We start from the raw sequence: 19,580 nt of genomic DNA, 5'->3' as shown, positions 1-19,580 counted from the left end.
AAGATTATGCAACCAAAAAATATGAATACATAATATCTTCTGTGGTCCATGGCTTCTCTATAATGACATGATTAGTCCCCATGGATTGTACAAAGACTTTTGACTTTTTCAAAGATTGAATCTGATTCCAGAAATAACCATCTAAAATCAGGGATGGTCTATTCTGGCTCTTTTTTCTGTTCTAGACTGCATTTATTCCTCCTGTGACAGGTTTTTCTAGAGTTTACTTATTTATTTTTAACAAATACTTCCACGATGACACCCCCCCCTTCCTTAATTGTTAAAGCAATAGCAATAGCAGTTAGACTTATATACCGCTTCATAGGGCTTTCAGCCCTCTCTAAGCGGTTTACAGAGTCAGCATATTGCCCCCAACAACAATCCGGGTCCTCATTTTACCCACCTCGGAAGGATGGAAGGCTGAGTCAACCCTGAGCCAGTGAGATTTGAACAGCCGAACTGCAGAACTGCAGTCAGCTGAAGTAGCCTGCAGTGCTGCATTTAACCACTGCACCACATAGGCTCAGGTCCTGCAACCCCTTTTTAACTGTCCCTTTCAAATGACCACTGTTTCTCTATGGGAATTCTGCAAAGAAAGGTTTAAGCATTAATCTAAGAGAAGCTATGATTCACCATGGAGAAAGGTAGAACAGGTGGAACAGCTGCATAAGAAAGAAGAGGAAAACCTTCTCTCAAAGCCCTATATGGCTACCATATTAATATCTGTACATGTGTTAATGTCCCTAAAAACTACAAACATTAGTCATGCTGTATTTTTGTTTTCATTTTTTTTCCTTCAGATCCTCCTCCTCCTACCACCCCTGAAATGTTCTAACCTCTGCAATTCTCCCAAATGCCCTTCTTATCCTTTGCAAGCTGTTTGTTGAGACATATTATTTTTGGCTCAGTTTCTGGTATTTTTCCCCCCCTGATTAAAATATATTATTTCTGGTTGGTTGAGACACATTATTGATTTTCTGATTGGTCCCTCCTTTGCATCATCAGACACAACCAAAAGTTGAGGCATCAGTTTGAATCATAGAGGTCACTGATTTGTGCACAGATCTATTGATCTCTGAAATCAATCCTGGTCTAAAGCAGAATTTCCTTGTAGGAGATATGGGCAGCATAAAATAAACAAAATGTAACCAAGCAAGTGCCAATTTTTTTTTTAATATCATCTTTTTTGGCACCATTACCACGTCACCATCGCTGGCCATGCCGTGGAGCTCCAAAATAATAAAATAGGCCTGGATGTGTGTGTGTGTGTGTGTGTGTGTGTGTGTGTGTGTGTGTGTGTGTGTGTGTGTAAAATTGTAACACAGCTGATTAAAGCAAATGATTAGAATTGTTCTGTCACCCTGTTGGATTCATACCTTCTCCTAAATCAATCTCTATAACTTGGTTCTTTAATTCGTATAGTTAAAAATGAAAAATAAAATTTTGGTTCATTCAGTTTCCCATTTCAAATGTGTCACAACCCATTTCCATATCAATCTGTGTTTTTTTTAAGTACATATTTTAAGTATTTGTATGCATTTGACCTATTTTAAATAGAATGTTACCTCACATATATATTTTGCAAGATATATTATTTAGAGTTTTTTCCATTTTATTTTCATAAGTTTACACATTTTCCATCCAAACATACACATTTTAACACTTTGCTTTAAATATACCATCAAATTTGTTGTGAGAAGTATAACTTAATTAGGTTCACATTAAAATGCAAATGAAATCTATAGCATGCCTTAAAGATGGAGATTCCATTTCATATTTGTTTCTCTTAGCAAAAGTCGGCCCAATCTTTAAAAATTGCCTCATTCATTTTATTTATAAAATATATAACTCACTATCATTTATAACACAACCTCAAATTAGGGAATGGAAAAAAACAGCGTACAGTATAATAAGCCATTTCATCAAACATAGAGACAACTCCTCTGTTGTTAAAACTTGTGAAGATTTTAGTTTTCAATGGGATATTCAGTTGTCTTGTGTCTCTTTTTATCAAGCTAAAATTTAAAATGTTATATTTAAACATTTTTATTGTGTTTTGATGCTACTTTATTATTTTTTTTCTGTGATTTATAGATGTTCTAAGCCACCTAGAACTCGGCAGAGAGAGATATAAATATTTGAAATGATTATCTTAAAGTAACTTCAAAACTCATAATGTAATACAGAGTAACTGAAGTATCAATAGCAGGATACTAAACATAGCACTACAAATTTAACTGAAAGCCTGAGAAAATATTTATGGCGATAAAAGCTTGTAAGATGTGACACCAATTTTAATTTTAAAAATGAGACAATTTTACAATTGGGCACTGTATCAAAAATGGGCTTATAATGAATTTCTGCCAAATGTGACATTCTCAAGAAGTTTGTTTTTTAATAGACAAGCTGGTTTGTATTGCAAGAGGGGGGAAATTACTTGGATATGAAGTTTGTAATGCTTGATTTAGGAATCAATTCTTATGCTAATAAGGATTCAAGCAACCTCAATGTAAACAATTTAATAAATATTAAAATTCCTCTTTTATCAAAGAACAGATACCATATATGCGTCCCCTCCAATGCACTTTAAAGAAAGAGGCTCAGAAAGTGTCTTCCCTGCTGTATATATAGTCAGTTTTAAACTGGAAGTAGTTCAGTTGTTAGAATGTCTGTATTGTGACTGTTTTCTCCTTCATAAAAGCTGTTAAGGAGAACTTCGGGAGATTTGTTCCTGGAAAAAAAATTACTTTCAATTCTGGCAGCTATCAGAGATCTGATTAGCTCTAAGTTAAACTTGCACTGAGATTGGTAGTAAATAGGTGCAATTTGTTCCTGATAAATTACTTCCTTTAGGAGGTGAATTGCAAAGCTTTGCACTGGCTACAGTTTCCAATATCATACCTACATTATGTTTTGAAATTATGGATGCATGAGAGTCATTTTGGCTGGGCTACTTGGAGGCACATTCAGTCATCTCCGGTATACATACTGTACAGTTAGGAGTGGGTTGCTGCCGGCATTACTGCTGGTTCAGTGTGCGCGCAATGCTCCGCACACGTGTGCAGTTGCTCATAAATAGGTCTGTGCATGTGCAGAACATTGAAAAATGGGGGGGAACATGCCGCCCCAATCGGGGAACCAGTTGAGAGGTGTGGCAGGCCTGGATCACGGCCAACTCCAGCGGCCCAGGCCAGCAAACAACTACCGGTTCACTGAACCAGTCCAAACCGGCAGGAACCCACTTCTGTGTACCATAATGTCTTGAAACAGGAGAGAGGATGAAGTTTTATTCCAGAAATATGGACAAACCTCCTGAAGCTCTATCTCTCTAGGCATTTCTTTCTTCCCAGCTAATTTTTGGCTTCATGAGTTGTTCCATGGCATCTCTGTTTGAATGTGGGGCACTCTTGTCTGATTTAGATTGTTCATTGTTCTCTCTTCCTCCTCTTACTCCCAGCAGACCTAATCTAAACCATAGTGCACAGCTCTGCCTTCAGTGGCTTTTGTGCACTCTCCCTTCCCTACTCTTATATTCTCTAGTTGGAGTAACTCCTTAAATTCATTTCACAAGAGAAGGTCCTCTTGGTTCCAACTCTGCTATTCTATTCGAAAGTGACTCACAGGACAGAATATGCAGGAGTATTGACTGATACAGGGTATAATTTTCTCTCAAGTGATAGCTTATGTGTTAATATTTATTGACTGTGTGTGGTTGATGTTTCTACATCTGTATTATTATTTACTCTCTGAATATTGCTGATCTTGCAACTCAGAGAGTTGATGGTGAAGAGCTCAAAAAAGTTCAGTCATGTTTCCAAAGGGTTGAAGCAAAAAGCAAATCCTTACTAGTGGCTGTCTGTCTTATGCCCCACTGAAGCTATTCCAGTTGCTGTCATCCAGCTAGTAGATTGGCCAAAATCCAAATGGCTGGGAGCCTGTCTGGCTGTAGCTGGTAGCTGTAACAGGTTCATGGAATTAAATCTATGCCACAATATTTTAAGATAGAGGCAGTGACAGTAGTGTAGTAAAGTAGGCAAATGCAACAGCTATTAAGGTAGGAAGGGATCTGACAGCAAAAGAAAGAAGCAATCAGAAAGGATGAAGAAAGACGCTTAATGGTGCCTAAATGAAAAGTGTTTGCCATAAACACAAAATACGTAATTGAACTGAATAAGATTTAAATAGAATAGAAATTCTGGTCCTCCAGAATTTACTACTATCCCCACTATTGATTGTGCTTGCTGCACTGCTGGGAATAGTAGATTAGTGGCATCTGAAGGGCCACAGACTCTCCACTACCCCCACCCCGACCCAATATAGAGCACCCACTCTGAGTTTGGCAGCAAAATTCATGGCAGAAAAAGACCTTGTAACAGGAAAGCAAGTTGGAAAACTAAGACTTCTCGTTTATTTTAAATGGTGAAATTTAAAGGACAATTGTCAGTCAGGCCATGCAAAAGTGACACCCTTGAAAAGAATGGCAAACAGTTTGCTTCCTAAATTGGTTGTTATGTTTGAACTTTAATGGAAAAGTCTGAGCTTCTCATCCGTAATCTCTGAAAACAGCTGGGTCTTTCTGTTGGCTGTTTGAAAATTTAATGAATTTTCCGTTTAAGGTTCATTTTGGAATCACATTTTGGCCCGGCATTAATACATTACTATTATTTCAGTCATCTTTTGGCATTGTGGCTTTTAAAAGGTCTTTGATGTGGTTTCTGAGTTATTTCCACCCCCAACATGCGCCTCTCTGCATTCCTATAACTTTGCATGTATTGTGAATAGCTTCCAATGTACATTAGCAGAGAGGAACTGATAAGGAGGAAACCCTCCTTCGTATTTCTCTCTGAAAGGGAGTAGTTAATGAGGTCAGTTTTCTGAATTAGCTTGATGGATGTGTGATGGTTTTGAGATATATATATATGTGTGTATATGTATATGTATATATAAGTATATAGCATTTCTTCAAGGAATACTTGCACCATCCTTGCATTGTCTTCCATTCTATTGGCCTCTGCAATGTTTAGGAGACTCAAAGAGATTGTTACAGATCCAACTGAATATATAAATCAACTTGGTTGATTACAGGTAGTCCTCAATCTATGACCAGAATTGAAGACAAAATTTCCATTACTAAGCAAGACAGTTGTTAAGTGACTCATGCCCCAATTTACAATCATTTTTTTACCATGATTGTTAAACAAATCAATGCAGTTGTTAAATGATTCATGTGGTTGTTAAGCAATCTGGCTTCCCTTACTGACTTCGTTTGTCAGAAGCTCCCTAGGAAGGTTGCAAACGACAATCCCAAGATGACTGGACGCTGCAACTGTCATAAATACATGCCAGTTGCCATGCACCTGAAATTTGATCTTGTGAATTCGGGAGATGCTGCAACGGTCATAAGTGTTAAGAATTTATCATAGTTTACTTTTTTCAGTGATGTCGTAACTGTGAACAGCCATTAAACAAATGGTTGTAAGTCAAGGACTATCTATATTCATTCAAAGAGTTATATTCTTGGAGAAATTATAGAACTTCAGGATTTTCAAGTTCCGATTTTCATGTTCTCATCTGGAATGCATATTGCATAGAACTGGTTGATTGACGTAACAGAGAAAATGCAGTAGATTTTTATTCAACTAATAATACAGTTGTACACAATTAGTGTATTGTGTAGAGAGCAGAAGGAGAGAGATTGTCTTCTCAAAATTATATCACTCAAGTAAATTGCCCATGCAGGATTATCTCTGATTCTAATGTATAATTGCTGTATCTGTTGCAGAGCACCCAAGGTGTATTTTTTGTTTCACTGTTGGTCTTCCACCTTCCACCTTATTGTTATTCATTGTTTCAGTTTATACTCCTTTTAAAGCTTCGTCCCTGGGTTTTTCCAAACATTGTTTTTTGCTTGAAGAACTGCAAAACCAGCTGTAAATCAGCTGATAGATAAATTGCTTCCAGTTGTACATCACAAAATATGTGGGGCTAAAATGACATGGAAAAAGATGATTAAGTATGATCCCTTATTTAATTAGGAAACTTGAATAGGAATTATTGAAATAATCCTGAAAGAATAGTAAAACAATATTTACATGGTTTATATTGGTTATAACCTCTGGAACAGTAAAATCCAAGTTATGGCTTTCCCTGGCAATTCTGTATCATATAATTTTACATTAATGCTGATATGGGTGATTGAGCAGCAGTTCAAAAATAAAATAGGGAGAGGAAAGCTTGACTGTTTGAATGTTTGCTTAAAAGAAATTTAAAAAATGCCCCACAATGACATGGGCACATGGACATAAATATTAAACATAAAATATTAATTGCATTAACCACACAGAAGATAATAAGTGCTATATAAGTAATAGTAATATCAACTACATATGACAATATATCATATCATATAAACAATAAAAAATGCAATGTGCACTTAAAAGTCCAATTGTTCCTCCTCATGGTAAAGCAAGAATAAGATAATTTAGAAGTTTTGCTTGAAGATACTATCTGAGATATAGGAGAGAAATCTTTCAGAGACCAGTTTTAGAAGGAAAACAGGAAGAAAAAACATGAGACACTATTAAATCTATCACATATATAACATGTTGAAAGCAGATTGGAGAACTTACTCTTCCTCTTTTTAGTTTTCCAACCTGCTGGGTGTATTTACATATTTGTAGACAAATCCTATAAATATGCTTGACCTATGCTGCTTCTGGATGATCATAGGTTAATTCTAATGTTATTTTACCTGCAGTTGTTATGGTTATATCCACACACAGTCAGTTATTGTGAGATCAACAGCTATATAAATTTGAGAGAGAGACAAAGAGATTGTTGTATGAGTGTTTTGTTCTTTTGTAAATGGTTATTATAAGGCTATGCATTATTAATCCTGTTTAAATTCATCATCTCCTAACTTCACAATGGCATCCACTAGATTTTTTGATATTATAACTCTGAGAATTCCCAAATGCTTCTATGGAACAATTTTTATTTTCACGGGAATGAAATCCATGGGTTCAAATGATAAGATTTTTTTAATGATTTATATAACATCCCCTTCCATATCATCAAGGTGATTCTTAGTAACATTAACAAATGGATCTGGACTAGGCTCTAGGAATATTTTGCTAAAAGTAAGAACTATATGACAGCGGATGAAATGCTTCAGGCAGTGATACTCATTTTAAGCAAAGGCTAGTATGCCTTTTTCTGGCAGGTCCTCATTTGAGTTTTAAAATACTCGTCCATGGAAGAAAACACAATATTTTTCACCCAGGATCCAGAATGAGAAACAATTTCTGAGGCTGTCATTTTGGTGATGCAGATCATTGCCTCTTCTTAGGCATTATGAGCAAATATTTTTGAAAAATAAAATATGCCATGCAGTAACATATGTGACAAAAATCTTCAACACATGACTTCTGAACTCCCTTATTTGTTCATTTCAGCAGAGCTCCACCAACCACCACGAGAGCAGTAAAGAAGCCTCAGAGATCATCAGGTCGGAGGTGAAAGGCAAAAGATCTTCAAGCCATGGCACAAGCCACAAAACCAAGAAGTCTGGAAGTGGGAAAAGCTCTATAGGTTTTGGCTCATCTTCATCCAGTGTAACATTTCCACCAGCAGGTGAAGAACAGAAAGAAATAGGAAGAATGGGAAGGGGAAGATATAGGGACTAATATACTGAATTAGCTAGGCTTTATTGAATGGCAGGTGGGCAAGTCTTCTAAATGGTAGATAAGTCTTCACTATTTTACATTACCTTTGGCTCCTCTTAGGGAGGAGGCCTATTATTAATTCTCTTCCTGCTGTGCATTGACCAGAAGTAAGTCCAAGCAAGTTTTCTTTCTTTTCTCTCCCCACCCTCCCTAACTCTTACACATACAAATTTAGCTTCAGGGATTGTTGGTAATCCCAGTAAATTTTCATCTGTTCAAATGGATGAAGTAGAGCTGATCAACGGATAGTTAGATTTCCATATCTTGCAAAGTTCTTTCCTGTCTCTGATGATTATCAGAATACAGATGGATGATACCAGAAAAGTAAACACAACATATATCAATTATGTAATTTAGGTATATTTGACTTTTTTTTCATTTCTTTAGACAATTAGACCCTGGTTGCCACTCTCCTTTTTTTGACCATTGATAGTGTATTGATAGTGTGGATCAAGATCCATCGCTCTAATTAGTCATTTTAGGGAAGTGATTATTGCTCTCTCTGTATCTCTGAAATGGAGATAATATGCTATATAAGTAGTAGCAGTAATAATGACTTAATTAAGTACATATAGCTAAGAATCTATACGGTACATATGACAATATATCATATATACACAACAAAAAATGCAATGTGCACTTAAAAGTCCAATTGTACCTCCTCATAGTAAAGCAAGAATAAGATAACGTTTAACTGACATAGTACATACACTCAGTTTGAAACCATATAGTAAGGCTCACATCTAACATTTCTCACTAATTCCAAACATTTTCTATATCTACTACAAGTAGTCCTTGGTTAGAGACTGGCAACTCAATCGTTAAATGAAGCAATCACTACGTGAAATTGTGACTGTGCTTATAATCTAAGTTCATCTTTCTTTTGCTTTATTGACTCACAAAAGTCATATAAATACAAATATCCAAAGATTACTTTTTCATCACTTGTAATTGCAAAAGGCCACTAAATGAGGACTAGCTGTTTGTAAATAGCAAAATGTGGCCCAAATATATTATTAGATCACTTCAAGATAGAGCTTATTTATTATACATAATGGAGCGAAAGGTGACATGGCCCATGAATGTAAATGCATGCAATTACTTCACAAAAGCTAAATTTTAGTTTATTAATAGGATCAGGAATTAATTGTAGCTTTGAATTGATTAAATTGTGATGAGCAGACAGTAGCTGAGATACATGTGAGAGCTGTAGCTAAAACATCTCCTGTCAGCTTGCTGTAAATTTCAGGATTCTGCTTGTTCCCCTTTCAGGTACCTCATGCAGCTCCTTGCCCTTCTCCCAGGACTTTGTAACCTTTCCAAAGCTTGAGCAGCAGCCACCTGAGGAAGAAAAATACCACAAACCTATCTCTTCATCCTCGTCTTCCGCCCACTGCTCTCCATTGTCTGAAGGGCAGAAAAGTGATGTCTTTGAGCAGAAGGTGATCTTTTCAGGTTTTGGCTCCATCATGCGTTTCTCCACCTCAGCCGTGAGTCAGCAGAGGGGACGGGATGCTTCCCCTATGGACTACAAGACCTCCAACTCTACTGGTGGCACCCCAAGTGCGAGTGGTGGAGTCAGCAGTGGCAGCAGCCACAAGCGCATGCCGTCTCTTAGTGGGGAAGACGTAGAGGTCGTGAAAGAAAAAAAGCACAAGACCAATAAGAAAAGCAAGCATGGACCAGGAAGGCCCAAGGGTAGCAAGAATAAAGAAGTGCCAGGTACCCAACTGGTTGGCCCTCCAGCTGCCTCTTCTTTGCCTTTCTCTGGGAGTTCCCTGGTCAGCTCCAGCATCAGTGGGTCTTCACGTTCATTCAGCCATGGATCCACCCTTCCAAGCCTCAGCCTAGAATCACCACTTATGGGATCAGGTAGGAAACATGCTCCTCCTCCAGGATGCTACATGTTTTGCTTGATTCAAACATAGGATTTGTGATCCTGAGAAAATGAGATAAGAGATAATGCAATGATATATTTACTAGAATTTCCCCCCCCCCCTCCAGATTGACTCTGATTGAGAACTCTTATTAAAAGCATAAACAATCGAAAGATGACTGGGAAAATATATTATGTTAATCAATAATGTGGTTGTTTGGTCTTGGCTCAAATGTGACTTGTGAACCCAGCTTTTTAAATCTCAATTCATAGCTTAGATTATTGTATGAATCTAGCAACTAATGATTTAATCTCAGGAGTGCTCTGTTTCTACCAGCACAAAATCATCTTAGTTTCTTAATTAATTTGTAATTGCCCAAGCCAAACACTACTGTGCTTTCGGTATCACTTACTGTTCTTGTAACTCCATCACATCTCTAAAACTGAGGGAAACTTATCACTGCTAAGTGATGTCACAATCATATATCCCTATTGCCCTTGAAGGCCAAAATAATAGAAAAAAGCAAGTTTATACACACAATGCACAACTCACAAAACAAGAAGAATTAACTGTGTCTTATAAATTGTGAAGTACTGCTTTTCCTTTATCATAGGTCTGACTCTTCAAAGTTCCTCAGCTGTATTGGTTACTGTTTATGCCCATTAACTGATTTATACTGGATGGTTTGTTTCTAGGCTTATTAATCATGGCTATCTGTGTTTCTTAATGCGAAATGAGCTGTTTGCTAGGCAATCAAATAATTCTATAACCGATGAGTTATAGCCTGGATGCTAATGATTCTCAAACACAGTTACCTTTGTGAAGTAGTTTGAAGGGGAGGGATCTTATCTGAATGAGATTTATAGATCCCTTAGATTTTCACATAGTTTGTAGATTCCTCAGTTTCACACAGCTTTTCTCACTTCAGAAAGTAGTTCAAGAAGAGATGGTGAACAGATGTTAGCCAGGTGTACAGTAAGCTATACATTGCCATTTTTGCAATGCTCTCTCTGCTTGACTTCCCAATACCACACCATATTTGGAATCATCCACATAAAAAGCAAACAAAGTATTGCGTCAGCCTTTTTATTAATGAAAGTAAGTTAATATCCAACTATTGGTCTACCACCCTGTTTCACAGGTTGGATTCTTCTACCAAACACAACCATTTTAATTGAAGCCAAAAAGTTCTTTGATGTCAGTGATGCACAGAAATTTTTTCTAATCCTTTGAATTACTCGTGGTTTTACTAATTGTAAATGGATAGCAAGGTTCTTTTTGAAGAACAGTGGTTTTCTCCTTGCAACCCTGTCATGCATACCTTCATTATTCTTTATTCTCCCCTTTATTCTCCCCTGAACACTTAACATTTTATCAATGGAAAAGAGGACTTTATGTTAACCTGTTGTTGTTTGAAGCTTCCCAAAGTATTATACACCTTCCTCTTGATGTGATCTTGGTTGATTGATTATTCTTGGGAATGTAACAATGGTTTTGAATGGCCTCCATTGTACACAATCTGCCAGACAGTGGAAGTTCACTCTCTTTGAAAATAACTTCGTAACCATATTAACTTGATGAACATCAACAATTGTTTTTTGGAGGTCCTAGGAAATCTCCTTTGTTCAAGCCATCACATACTTCCACATACCTGTTTTGTGAATACATTACCCAGAATTTCGTTCTTTAAATAAGACAAGACCTCCCACACTCACACTTGTTTATTATCCCATTGATTGAAACACTGACTAATTTCCCATTCAAATGATAATCCTACTTCAAAAGATTGCCTATTTTTGAATCATCACTGTAGGATAAAAGATACTTTGTATGTGATGTTTTTATTCTTTTAAAGCTTTTTATCAATTGGATGATATTAATTTTAATTTTTTAAAAAATAGCTAAGATTCTCAAAAGCACCCTCATTTATGCTCCATCACTAGTTTTCTCTTGCTTTTGTAGAATCTTATGCACAACTCATTAAAAGAAGGCAGACAGCAGAATCTAATGTATTCAATTTCTTCCTTTGTCTCAGTGGTCTGGCTGCCAGGTAGACCTATTTAAAGATTGCAGCCCAGTCGATACAACTGCTGTTAATCTTTTCCACATGATACCTGCTGCTTCTCCAACATCCCTACATAAGTTGAAATTGCACGTTTTCTTGATTCTTGAGAAGCTAAAGAAAGCAAGTGGGGTGGGGGCTCATTCCGGTAATGAACTCACCTGTTCTTAGGATGATTACTTGTGAACTTTGCAAGAAAGGGTTAAGAGTAAAGAACCTCAAGGCTGAGCATGTTATGGCTCGCTTACTTGGCAACTGCTTTGCTGATATCTGGCTTGCTCTCAAGCACTTCTATTCAGGTCACAGTAAGTAGAAAGAAGAAGGAAGAAAAGGGAGGCGGGAAGAGTTGGACGTTAGCATCTCCCTGGTTTCCTAGTGACTGCAGCCTTTTACTTTCTCTACTTCAGGGCAGGGGAGGAGCCAAGGAAGAAAAGGAGAGAGAATTCAGGATGTAATTATTTTTCAGGGCGGAGCTGTTACAAACCACAAGCCTTCTATAATCTCAGCCCCTGGCAATAGATTTCCTCCCACCCACCCTTCTTTTCCCTCCCTCTATTGTGTTCAAAGAAAGGGAGGCTTTTTATGTCTGGTGGGTCTGCCTGACAACCACAGTCCTGATTTTTGACATACATTACAGTGGCCTCTGAGTACAGAATCTTCCACGAAGACCAGTTCTCAGAGGACTGAAACTGTAGACCAAGGGTTGTTTTTAAGCACAATTTGTTGCATGCAGAGCAATGCATCTGAAGTAGCATCCAAACCTGCGCTCTGATTAGACAAATACCACAAGAATGCCAGGATCCATTTAAATGGAAGTGAGAATAGGGGCAGATGCTTTTCTGCTTGCCAAATTCTTGTCATCCTCTTTCTACTTTTTTTAATGCCCTTCATGGTTTGCTGCGTAGGCAGCAGCCATCTGTATGGGCAGAATATTAGTGGAGAGTTATTTCAGATCTATGCAGACAAAGTAAAGAAGGAGGTATGGAAGGTGCATAAGAAGACATAGGTCTCAATCCCGGTTAAGATATCTGAACAAGTGGGTTATAATAACTGGATGGTTGGTTGAATCTATAGGCATAAGGTGCAAGAGAATGTAGTAGTCTCTTTTCTGTAGTGTAAGTAATATAGTAAGAAGTGTAGGAAATTGGGTTTCTTTTCATCAGTACCCTGGGGCTTTTTTCCTTTCATAAAATTGCTGCTGGGTGAGCTCAATCAATAAAATTACAGTTCTGTATAAAAGAGCTGTTAGGGCATCAGGTTAAAAATTGTGAAACTGATTTCTAGTCCTGCCTTAGACATAAACCCAATTGGAAGGAGGCACTGGCAAGCTGTGGCTGTTTGGAAACCCCAATTCACCTCAACCCTAGATATTTGAGTCAATAGTATGGATGTTGAGAGTTGCAATCAGAGCTATCTTCAGGCATCCATTGCCAACAGATATGGATGTCAAAATATTGGGGAATGCTTCTAGTTACTATTTAGGGCATGTCAAATTTTTCAGCTTTCAATTTCCGAACATTAGAGGTATTCAAAAGTTGTGACATACCTTGGGAGTTGTAAAAATATTTTGGTTACTTTAATATAATTTAGATGTGCTTGGTAAGTAACTACATAAATGTCATAACTTTTTTTTACATTTTGTTTGTTTTGTTAATATATAAGTAGGTATGAAAAATGAATAAAATATTGCCTCTTGGGAGAGCACAAGACAGGATAACCCTTCCAGTTCTTTGAATGGAATGGAATATTTTAAGTTAGCAAAAACAGCACATTGTAGTTACACTAGTTCAGCCTTTTTAGAGACGTACTTCTATTAGTCAGAAACAACAAAAACTTGTACACAAAGTGACAAAAAGATTTTCGCAGTGGTGTTTTGCATCACAATCGGATCTCTCAGTCTTATCTATTTTGAGATTTCTGATTGATGCAGTTTTATTAAAAACCATTGGCAAGTTGACATTTTCCTTTGAATTACTGCAGATCTGCAAACTGTTGTGGGTAGTCTATACCCTCATGGGTGAAAATTCTCATTTTATCCTGACTCCTGGGCCCAAGACAGCAATTATGTATCTCTGCTACCCCTGCATAGAGGTTCAGCAAGCATTTTTATATGTAGGGGTTACAGAAACAAAATATAAAAAAGGCAAGAGCGGTGGCTGATTCCCCAACCTTCTGCTAGAGAAAAGGAAATGTTATTTTGGAAGGCATGAAATCAACTTGGAGTTTCATGTATATGATTTGAATCTAGTTAATCACAGCTTCTTCCTACCCTAAACATTCTGTAATCAAATGTTGTTTTTCCACATTGAGCAGGTAGAACAGGAAGACTGCTATATATTGGAGAAAGAGAGTGGTAAATTACATTTAAATTTTTTCAGCTGCAGCCTAACTCATTTTTCTCAGTTTTCAATGAAAATGGGAGCCATGCATACCTCAGTCTTTAGCTCTATAGATAGGAAATTCTTAATATAGATGTCCGTAAGATGGAGTAAAAGGATAGTTAGTACCCATAAATGAACAATAGTATCAGATCCTCAACTTCTATAAACTAAAAAGAGCTAGTCCTTATTCTTTCTGTAAGGTAGTATGCTATTTTTAAGAAAGGCTATAGCCAGGGGTTTTAGCCAATAAATAAATAGTTGTGGATATTTTTGATATATACTCTTTAGTACAGGAAGACCATTTTTTTAAACTTTAATATCTAATTTTTAAAATTGCTTTTCTAATCACTGATCCTGGAAGTGTATGCAGATAAAATATTCATACACCCACATTGCAAAGGTAGAACTGTGCCTGAGATCTTGTGAAGTGTGACTGCTGTAAAAGTTGTGGGGAAATCCTGTATTGTTTTGTCTTAGCAGGGGTGTCAAACTCAATTTCATTGAGGACCACATCAGGGTTATGTTTGACCTCGGGGGTAGTGGGCGTGGCTAGAGAGCATGGTAGCTTGATATCACAGCTCCCAAGCTCGATTTTTGGCTGCGAGCAACGGCTTCCTGCAACCCTCTGCCAGCGAAAACGGAGTTCCGTTTTCACTGGCAGAGGCACCGCGGGCCAGTCCTTTGCTGTTTCCAGGGCAGCTCCGCAGGCCAGATCTAAGCACCCCACGGGCCAGATCCAACCCCCCGGCCTTGAGTTTGACATTCCTGCACTATAGTAACAGTGTGATTTATGAAGGACTAGAAGGGTATGTGAGAGATGGATGGATGGATGGATGGATGGATGGATGGATGGATGGATGGTAGATAGATGATAGATAGATAGATAGATAGATAGATAGATAGATAGATAGATAGATAGATAGATAGATAGATAATGGATGCATGGATGGATGGGATGGGGGAGAGAGAGAAGTGATTAATGATAAGCTGTCATTTAAGGGCACTTTCATGTAGATTGTGATCTTGCTCCTCAGTTTTCTTTCTCTACTCATCATGATGGGAAAGGAGCATGTCCGGATCTTAGTCTCTCTCATCTGACAAAAATAGGGTGCTCCAAGCAGCTTTTTCCCAAGACTTCCCTGCTAGGTTTCTTCCTCTTACTGAGCCATCTAGAACCATCCACATAAAAAATGGCTAGTACAGTAACCACCTGTTAATTTAGCAATAGTAATAGCAATTAGACTTATATACCACTTCATAGGGCTTTCAGCCCTCTCTAAGCGGTTTACAGAGTCAGCATATTGCCCCCAACAACAATCCGGGTCCTCATTTTACCCACCTCGGAAGGATGGAAGGCTGAGTCAACCTTCAGCCGGTGAGATTTGAACAGCCGAACTGCAGAATTGCAGTCAACTGAAGTAGCCTGCAGTGCTGCATTTAACCACTGCACCACCTCGGCTCTTCCTCATTTATTTTTATGATGAGGAAAAAAATATTTAAAAATCTTAACACCTTGAGGTGGGAAAACTGCCTTTGGTACAACTGAGAAGCAGGGAGGTGACAAATATTGGCAGACACCCCCTCCCCAAAAGTACTTTAGCTGCAAATGGAAGGGAGGAATTACAGGAGCTATAAAGGAGGAGTCCCTGCCAATGAGCAATTGCTCTCCCTCAGCTCCATACAAGAGACTACAAAATGGTTTGATCACATTTCCAAAAGCAGGAATCAAGCCAATATCCATATGTACCTAGGATAAGCCAAAAAACAATGGTACGTGTCTCAAGATACAAAGCTCAACCTTTTGCTTATGCAGCTTGTGATTTGGGTCACACCATCGCAACACACCATTCCATTATTTCTTCTACTGCCATAAATGCTCCTGCCAAGAACTAATAGTTCAGCTTCTCAAAATCTGCAGAAACCTGACAGCATCTTGAGGAGTTGTAGAAGAACTCTAAATTGCATTCCATGGTGGAAGAAAAGCATGGAAGGTCCAGAATTTCCTTGATTTGTTATTTGTCTGACCAGGAGAACCTCTGTCTCAGAGCACCATCAACTTTTTTTCCCCATTAGTCCAACACTGATTTCAGATTGTTTTAAAACCTAGGCAGCCTTCTTGGATTTTAACTACTTAGGCCAGTGATGACGAGACTTTTTCGCCTCGGGTGCCAAAAGGCGAAAAACGGCCAACACACAAAATGGAAGCTTGGCAGGCCATTTTTCTCCCTCCGGAGGCGTCAGAAGCTTTCCTGAAGCCTCCGGAGGGCAAAACACAGCCAAAAATCAAGGCCCAAAATCAGCTGGCCAGCATGCATTCTGGAGCTGACAGGGCAACGCCTCACATGCCCTCAGAAATGGCTCCGCATGCCACCTGTGGCACCGTGCCATAGGTTCGCCATCACGGATTTAAGCCATAGCTGAAAAGAAATTTTCTTACTTCTTACCATTGAAAAAGAAGCAACAGACCTAAGGTATCATTTCTCAAAATTAGACATATATGTGTGGATTTCAAGCTGCTAAGTAACCAGTATTATTGAAATGATAAGCCTTTTTTAATTAAAGAGCAAACAGATATAGAAAATGCAATTTCAAAGATGAACATGAAATTTCCAGAACATTTGTGAAGTTTACAACTCAAATAATGTAAGAATGATATTACATCTACTGTTTTTTTTAAAAGCAGCTTATGAATAATATGAAAGTAAAGAGCGCTCCAAATGCCAAATAAGACAGCTCATATAGATTCCATTGCCATGGAATGTTACCCAGTTTTTCCAACATAAATGGAAGGCCTTTTAACTCAAGAGGCACTCATGCAAAAGATCCAGGGTTCATTCCCGGCATCTCCAGGTGGCACTGGGAGAACCTCCAGTTTGAAATCCTGGAATATTGCAGATCAATGGAGAAACTGGTCTGACTTTGCTGTAAGCCAGTATCGTACGCAGATAATTCTCAACTTAGGACAGTTGAGCCCAAAATTTCTGTTATTACATGAGACAGTTGTTAAATGAGTTTTGTCCCCATTTTATGAGTTTTCTTGCTGTGTTTTTAAGAGAATCACTGAACTTGTTAAGATAGTAAGACTGTTGTTAAGTGAATCTGGCTTCCTCATTGACTTTGCTTGTCAGAGGTTTGCAGAAGTGGATTGTGTAACCCCAGGACATAGCAACTGTCATAAATATGAACCAGTTGCCAAGCATCCAAATTTTGATCACGTGATTGTGGGGATGCTACTACAGTCATAAGTCACAAATATGTCCATAAGTCACTCTTTTCAGCTCCATGGTCGCTAAATGAATTGGTGTAGGTCAAGGACTACCTGTATTCTAATTTGAAAAGATGGGATCGTCTTGCTGATAAACCACGTGAAGTCAAATTTGTGACAAAAGGTGAAGTTACCAGAATAGCATTGCTTTGTCATGGAATGATGCTCAGCAACAAAGGAGAAAATAGGCAGGATTTTAGTGATATGTATTGTGTGTGCAAATAATAATCATATCCTATAGTGCAATTTTTCCTTTCTTTGGGAGAACTACCTGGAGATGCTCATCATTCTTAGTGATATCTTGGGTGGTCAGTCAGCAATATATGCAACTTATTTTTTTAACTCATACTTGCAGAATAATTTTGTTCTGATCTTAATCAAAGAGAGGAATGGTAAAAGCAAGAGTGTTTCCAAAAAGCCACAAAGTTATCAACCTTATTTGGTATTAGATATGATAGTGATGTCATGACTACTATCCTAAATGTTACTTTGTTAACTTAACGGAATAAGCAGAGATCATATGACTTTACCATTGCTCCTGATCAATAACCATCAGTCCACATAAGCATGGTCATTGTTAGAGATGCTGAATATTTTCCAGCAATATCTGAAAAGCAGTGTTATACTAAACCTTGTGTATCCACCTATTATTCAAAGAGCTCCTAAAACACTTCATCATTGTAGATAGTCAGTCAAGCCCTTAGGCCTATTTGCAAAGAGGCATAATACATTTTTTTTTTAAAAATGGGAAGGGACAGCGAAGGGGAAAAAAGTTTGTACATCAAAAGCCAAATCACAAAGTTCTTGACAGTTGAGACAGATAATGGCCTAGTTTAGAGACATTTATACAGAGTAATGCTACATAGGGCAATACAATGTTGTTCTTAGGTCACAAATACACATGGGGATGGCTGATAGGTTACTAACAGATCCCAGCTCCCTTCCTTTTCATCCTATTCTCTCCTCCCTCCCTATCTTTTTAGTTAGGGCACAGTAATTGGATCTTTATATTATGTTATTTATTTATATCATCTAGGTTTCCTACAATTATATATTTTCTAAATATTTTAAGCCCCCCAGAATTAACCCATGGTAAGATGCCTTGAAAGAGTCTGATCTCAGCTGATCGTGTTCTAGAAACTGGGAATAACGTTGGCAGGTCCAGATGGAATTGTTTCACAAAAGTGAAGGAGTAAAGCAAAGATGTAGACATAAAGAGAAAGGAAAATGAAACAACCATTCTAAGCCAACTCTTAACAACAGATATTTGTTTGTTTGTTTCTTGGTGTCTTGATTGTTTTGTCTTAAGCCCTACATTAATATTTTTCATACAGGGATCTATACCAGTAACAAGGATCCCATTTCTCACGGGGGCGGGTTGCTGAGAACTGTGTGCAGCACTCCCCTCTCCTCTAATCTTCTGCCTCACCAAGGCACCTCATCACTCCCCCAGCTCACCCGCTCACCTTTTGCTGGCACCATTCCATCCTCCTCCTCTTCCTCCGTCTCTACTACCCAGGTAAGGGCTTTAAACATCAGCCACTAACCATTTATGGCATCTCTTATGATGATGAGACAGCATCATTTCTTCTCAAATTGCTCATAGTCAAAGAGACCATCCTACTTTCTCAGTGATTATACGTTTGTATATATTTGTTTAAAAAAAATATGAAATAGAAAGTAATCATGCATAACTGATAAACTACATTTGTGGTTTATTAATAAAAAATAAGTCATGAATGCTTCTCTTAAAGTAGGAATGATTAAGTATTTCAGGTTTGAGGGCTGCATCTCTTTCATTTACAAGGGTGCTGTGAAGTTGATGGAATAATATCAGAGGTGGGTTCCTACCGATTTGGCCCGGTTTGGCCAAACCAGTAGTGGTTTGGTGACCTGGGTCACTGGAACTGGCAGCAACCCAGGCCTGCCACACCCCCGAACCGGTTTCCCGGTCTCTTCTACCGTCGCCGGCATGTTTCTGCACATGCACAGGATAGTTTTAACTAAACTGCATGCACAGCAATGCTCAGCGGACAGGCGCAAAGCAAGTAGCACACACGCAAATTATCAGCTAACCTCCCTCAGCAAACCAATAGTAAACCAGTTAGGAACCCACCACTGAATAATATAATTGGAAGGTATGATATATGCTGATGTTTGATGTAATGGTGATGGTGCTAGGGTTAGAAACTTGGAAAATGTTGAGTTCTAATCATCCCAGAGTATAGAAGCCAGCTGGTGACTTTGGGGCTAACCTAGTTCATAGCATTA

The 19,580-nt window shown here is 38.1% G+C and overlaps 1 protein-coding gene across 6 annotated transcripts in view; it reads left to right on the top strand.

Moving 5' to 3' along the window:
* The window catches only part of MLLT6 (MLLT6, PHD finger containing), a 121,724-nt gene that overhangs the window by 80,209 nt on the left and 21,935 nt on the right, over positions 1 to 19,580 (top strand). For 5 of the 6 annotated variants that reach the window (XR_015696431.1, XM_087713539.1, XM_087713542.1 and 2 more), the window contains 3 exons: positions 7,455 to 7,632; positions 8,997 to 9,596; positions 18,644 to 18,828. Coding sequence is in view for 5 of the 6 variants with exons in the window: in XM_087713539.1 (XP_087569665.1) it covers positions 7,455 to 7,632; positions 8,997 to 9,596; positions 18,644 to 18,828 (963 nt within the window). In the remaining variant the exon portion in view is untranslated. The remainder of the gene's footprint in view (positions 1 to 7,454; positions 7,633 to 8,996; positions 9,597 to 18,643; positions 18,829 to 19,580) is intronic. The other variant, XM_087713541.1, reaches the window with a different exon arrangement.

This window comes from Thamnophis sirtalis, unplaced genomic scaffold (assembly GCF_051295495.1).
Source record: "Thamnophis sirtalis isolate CommonGarterSnake01/CBP01778 unplaced genomic scaffold, rThaSir2_p1.2 scaffold_4, whole genome shotgun sequence".
Lineage (NCBI taxonomy): Eukaryota > Metazoa > Chordata > Lepidosauria > Squamata > Natricidae > Thamnophis > Thamnophis sirtalis.
The sequence above is the reverse complement of the archived record's forward strand: the minus strand, read 5'-3'. Positions and strand labels throughout refer to the sequence as shown.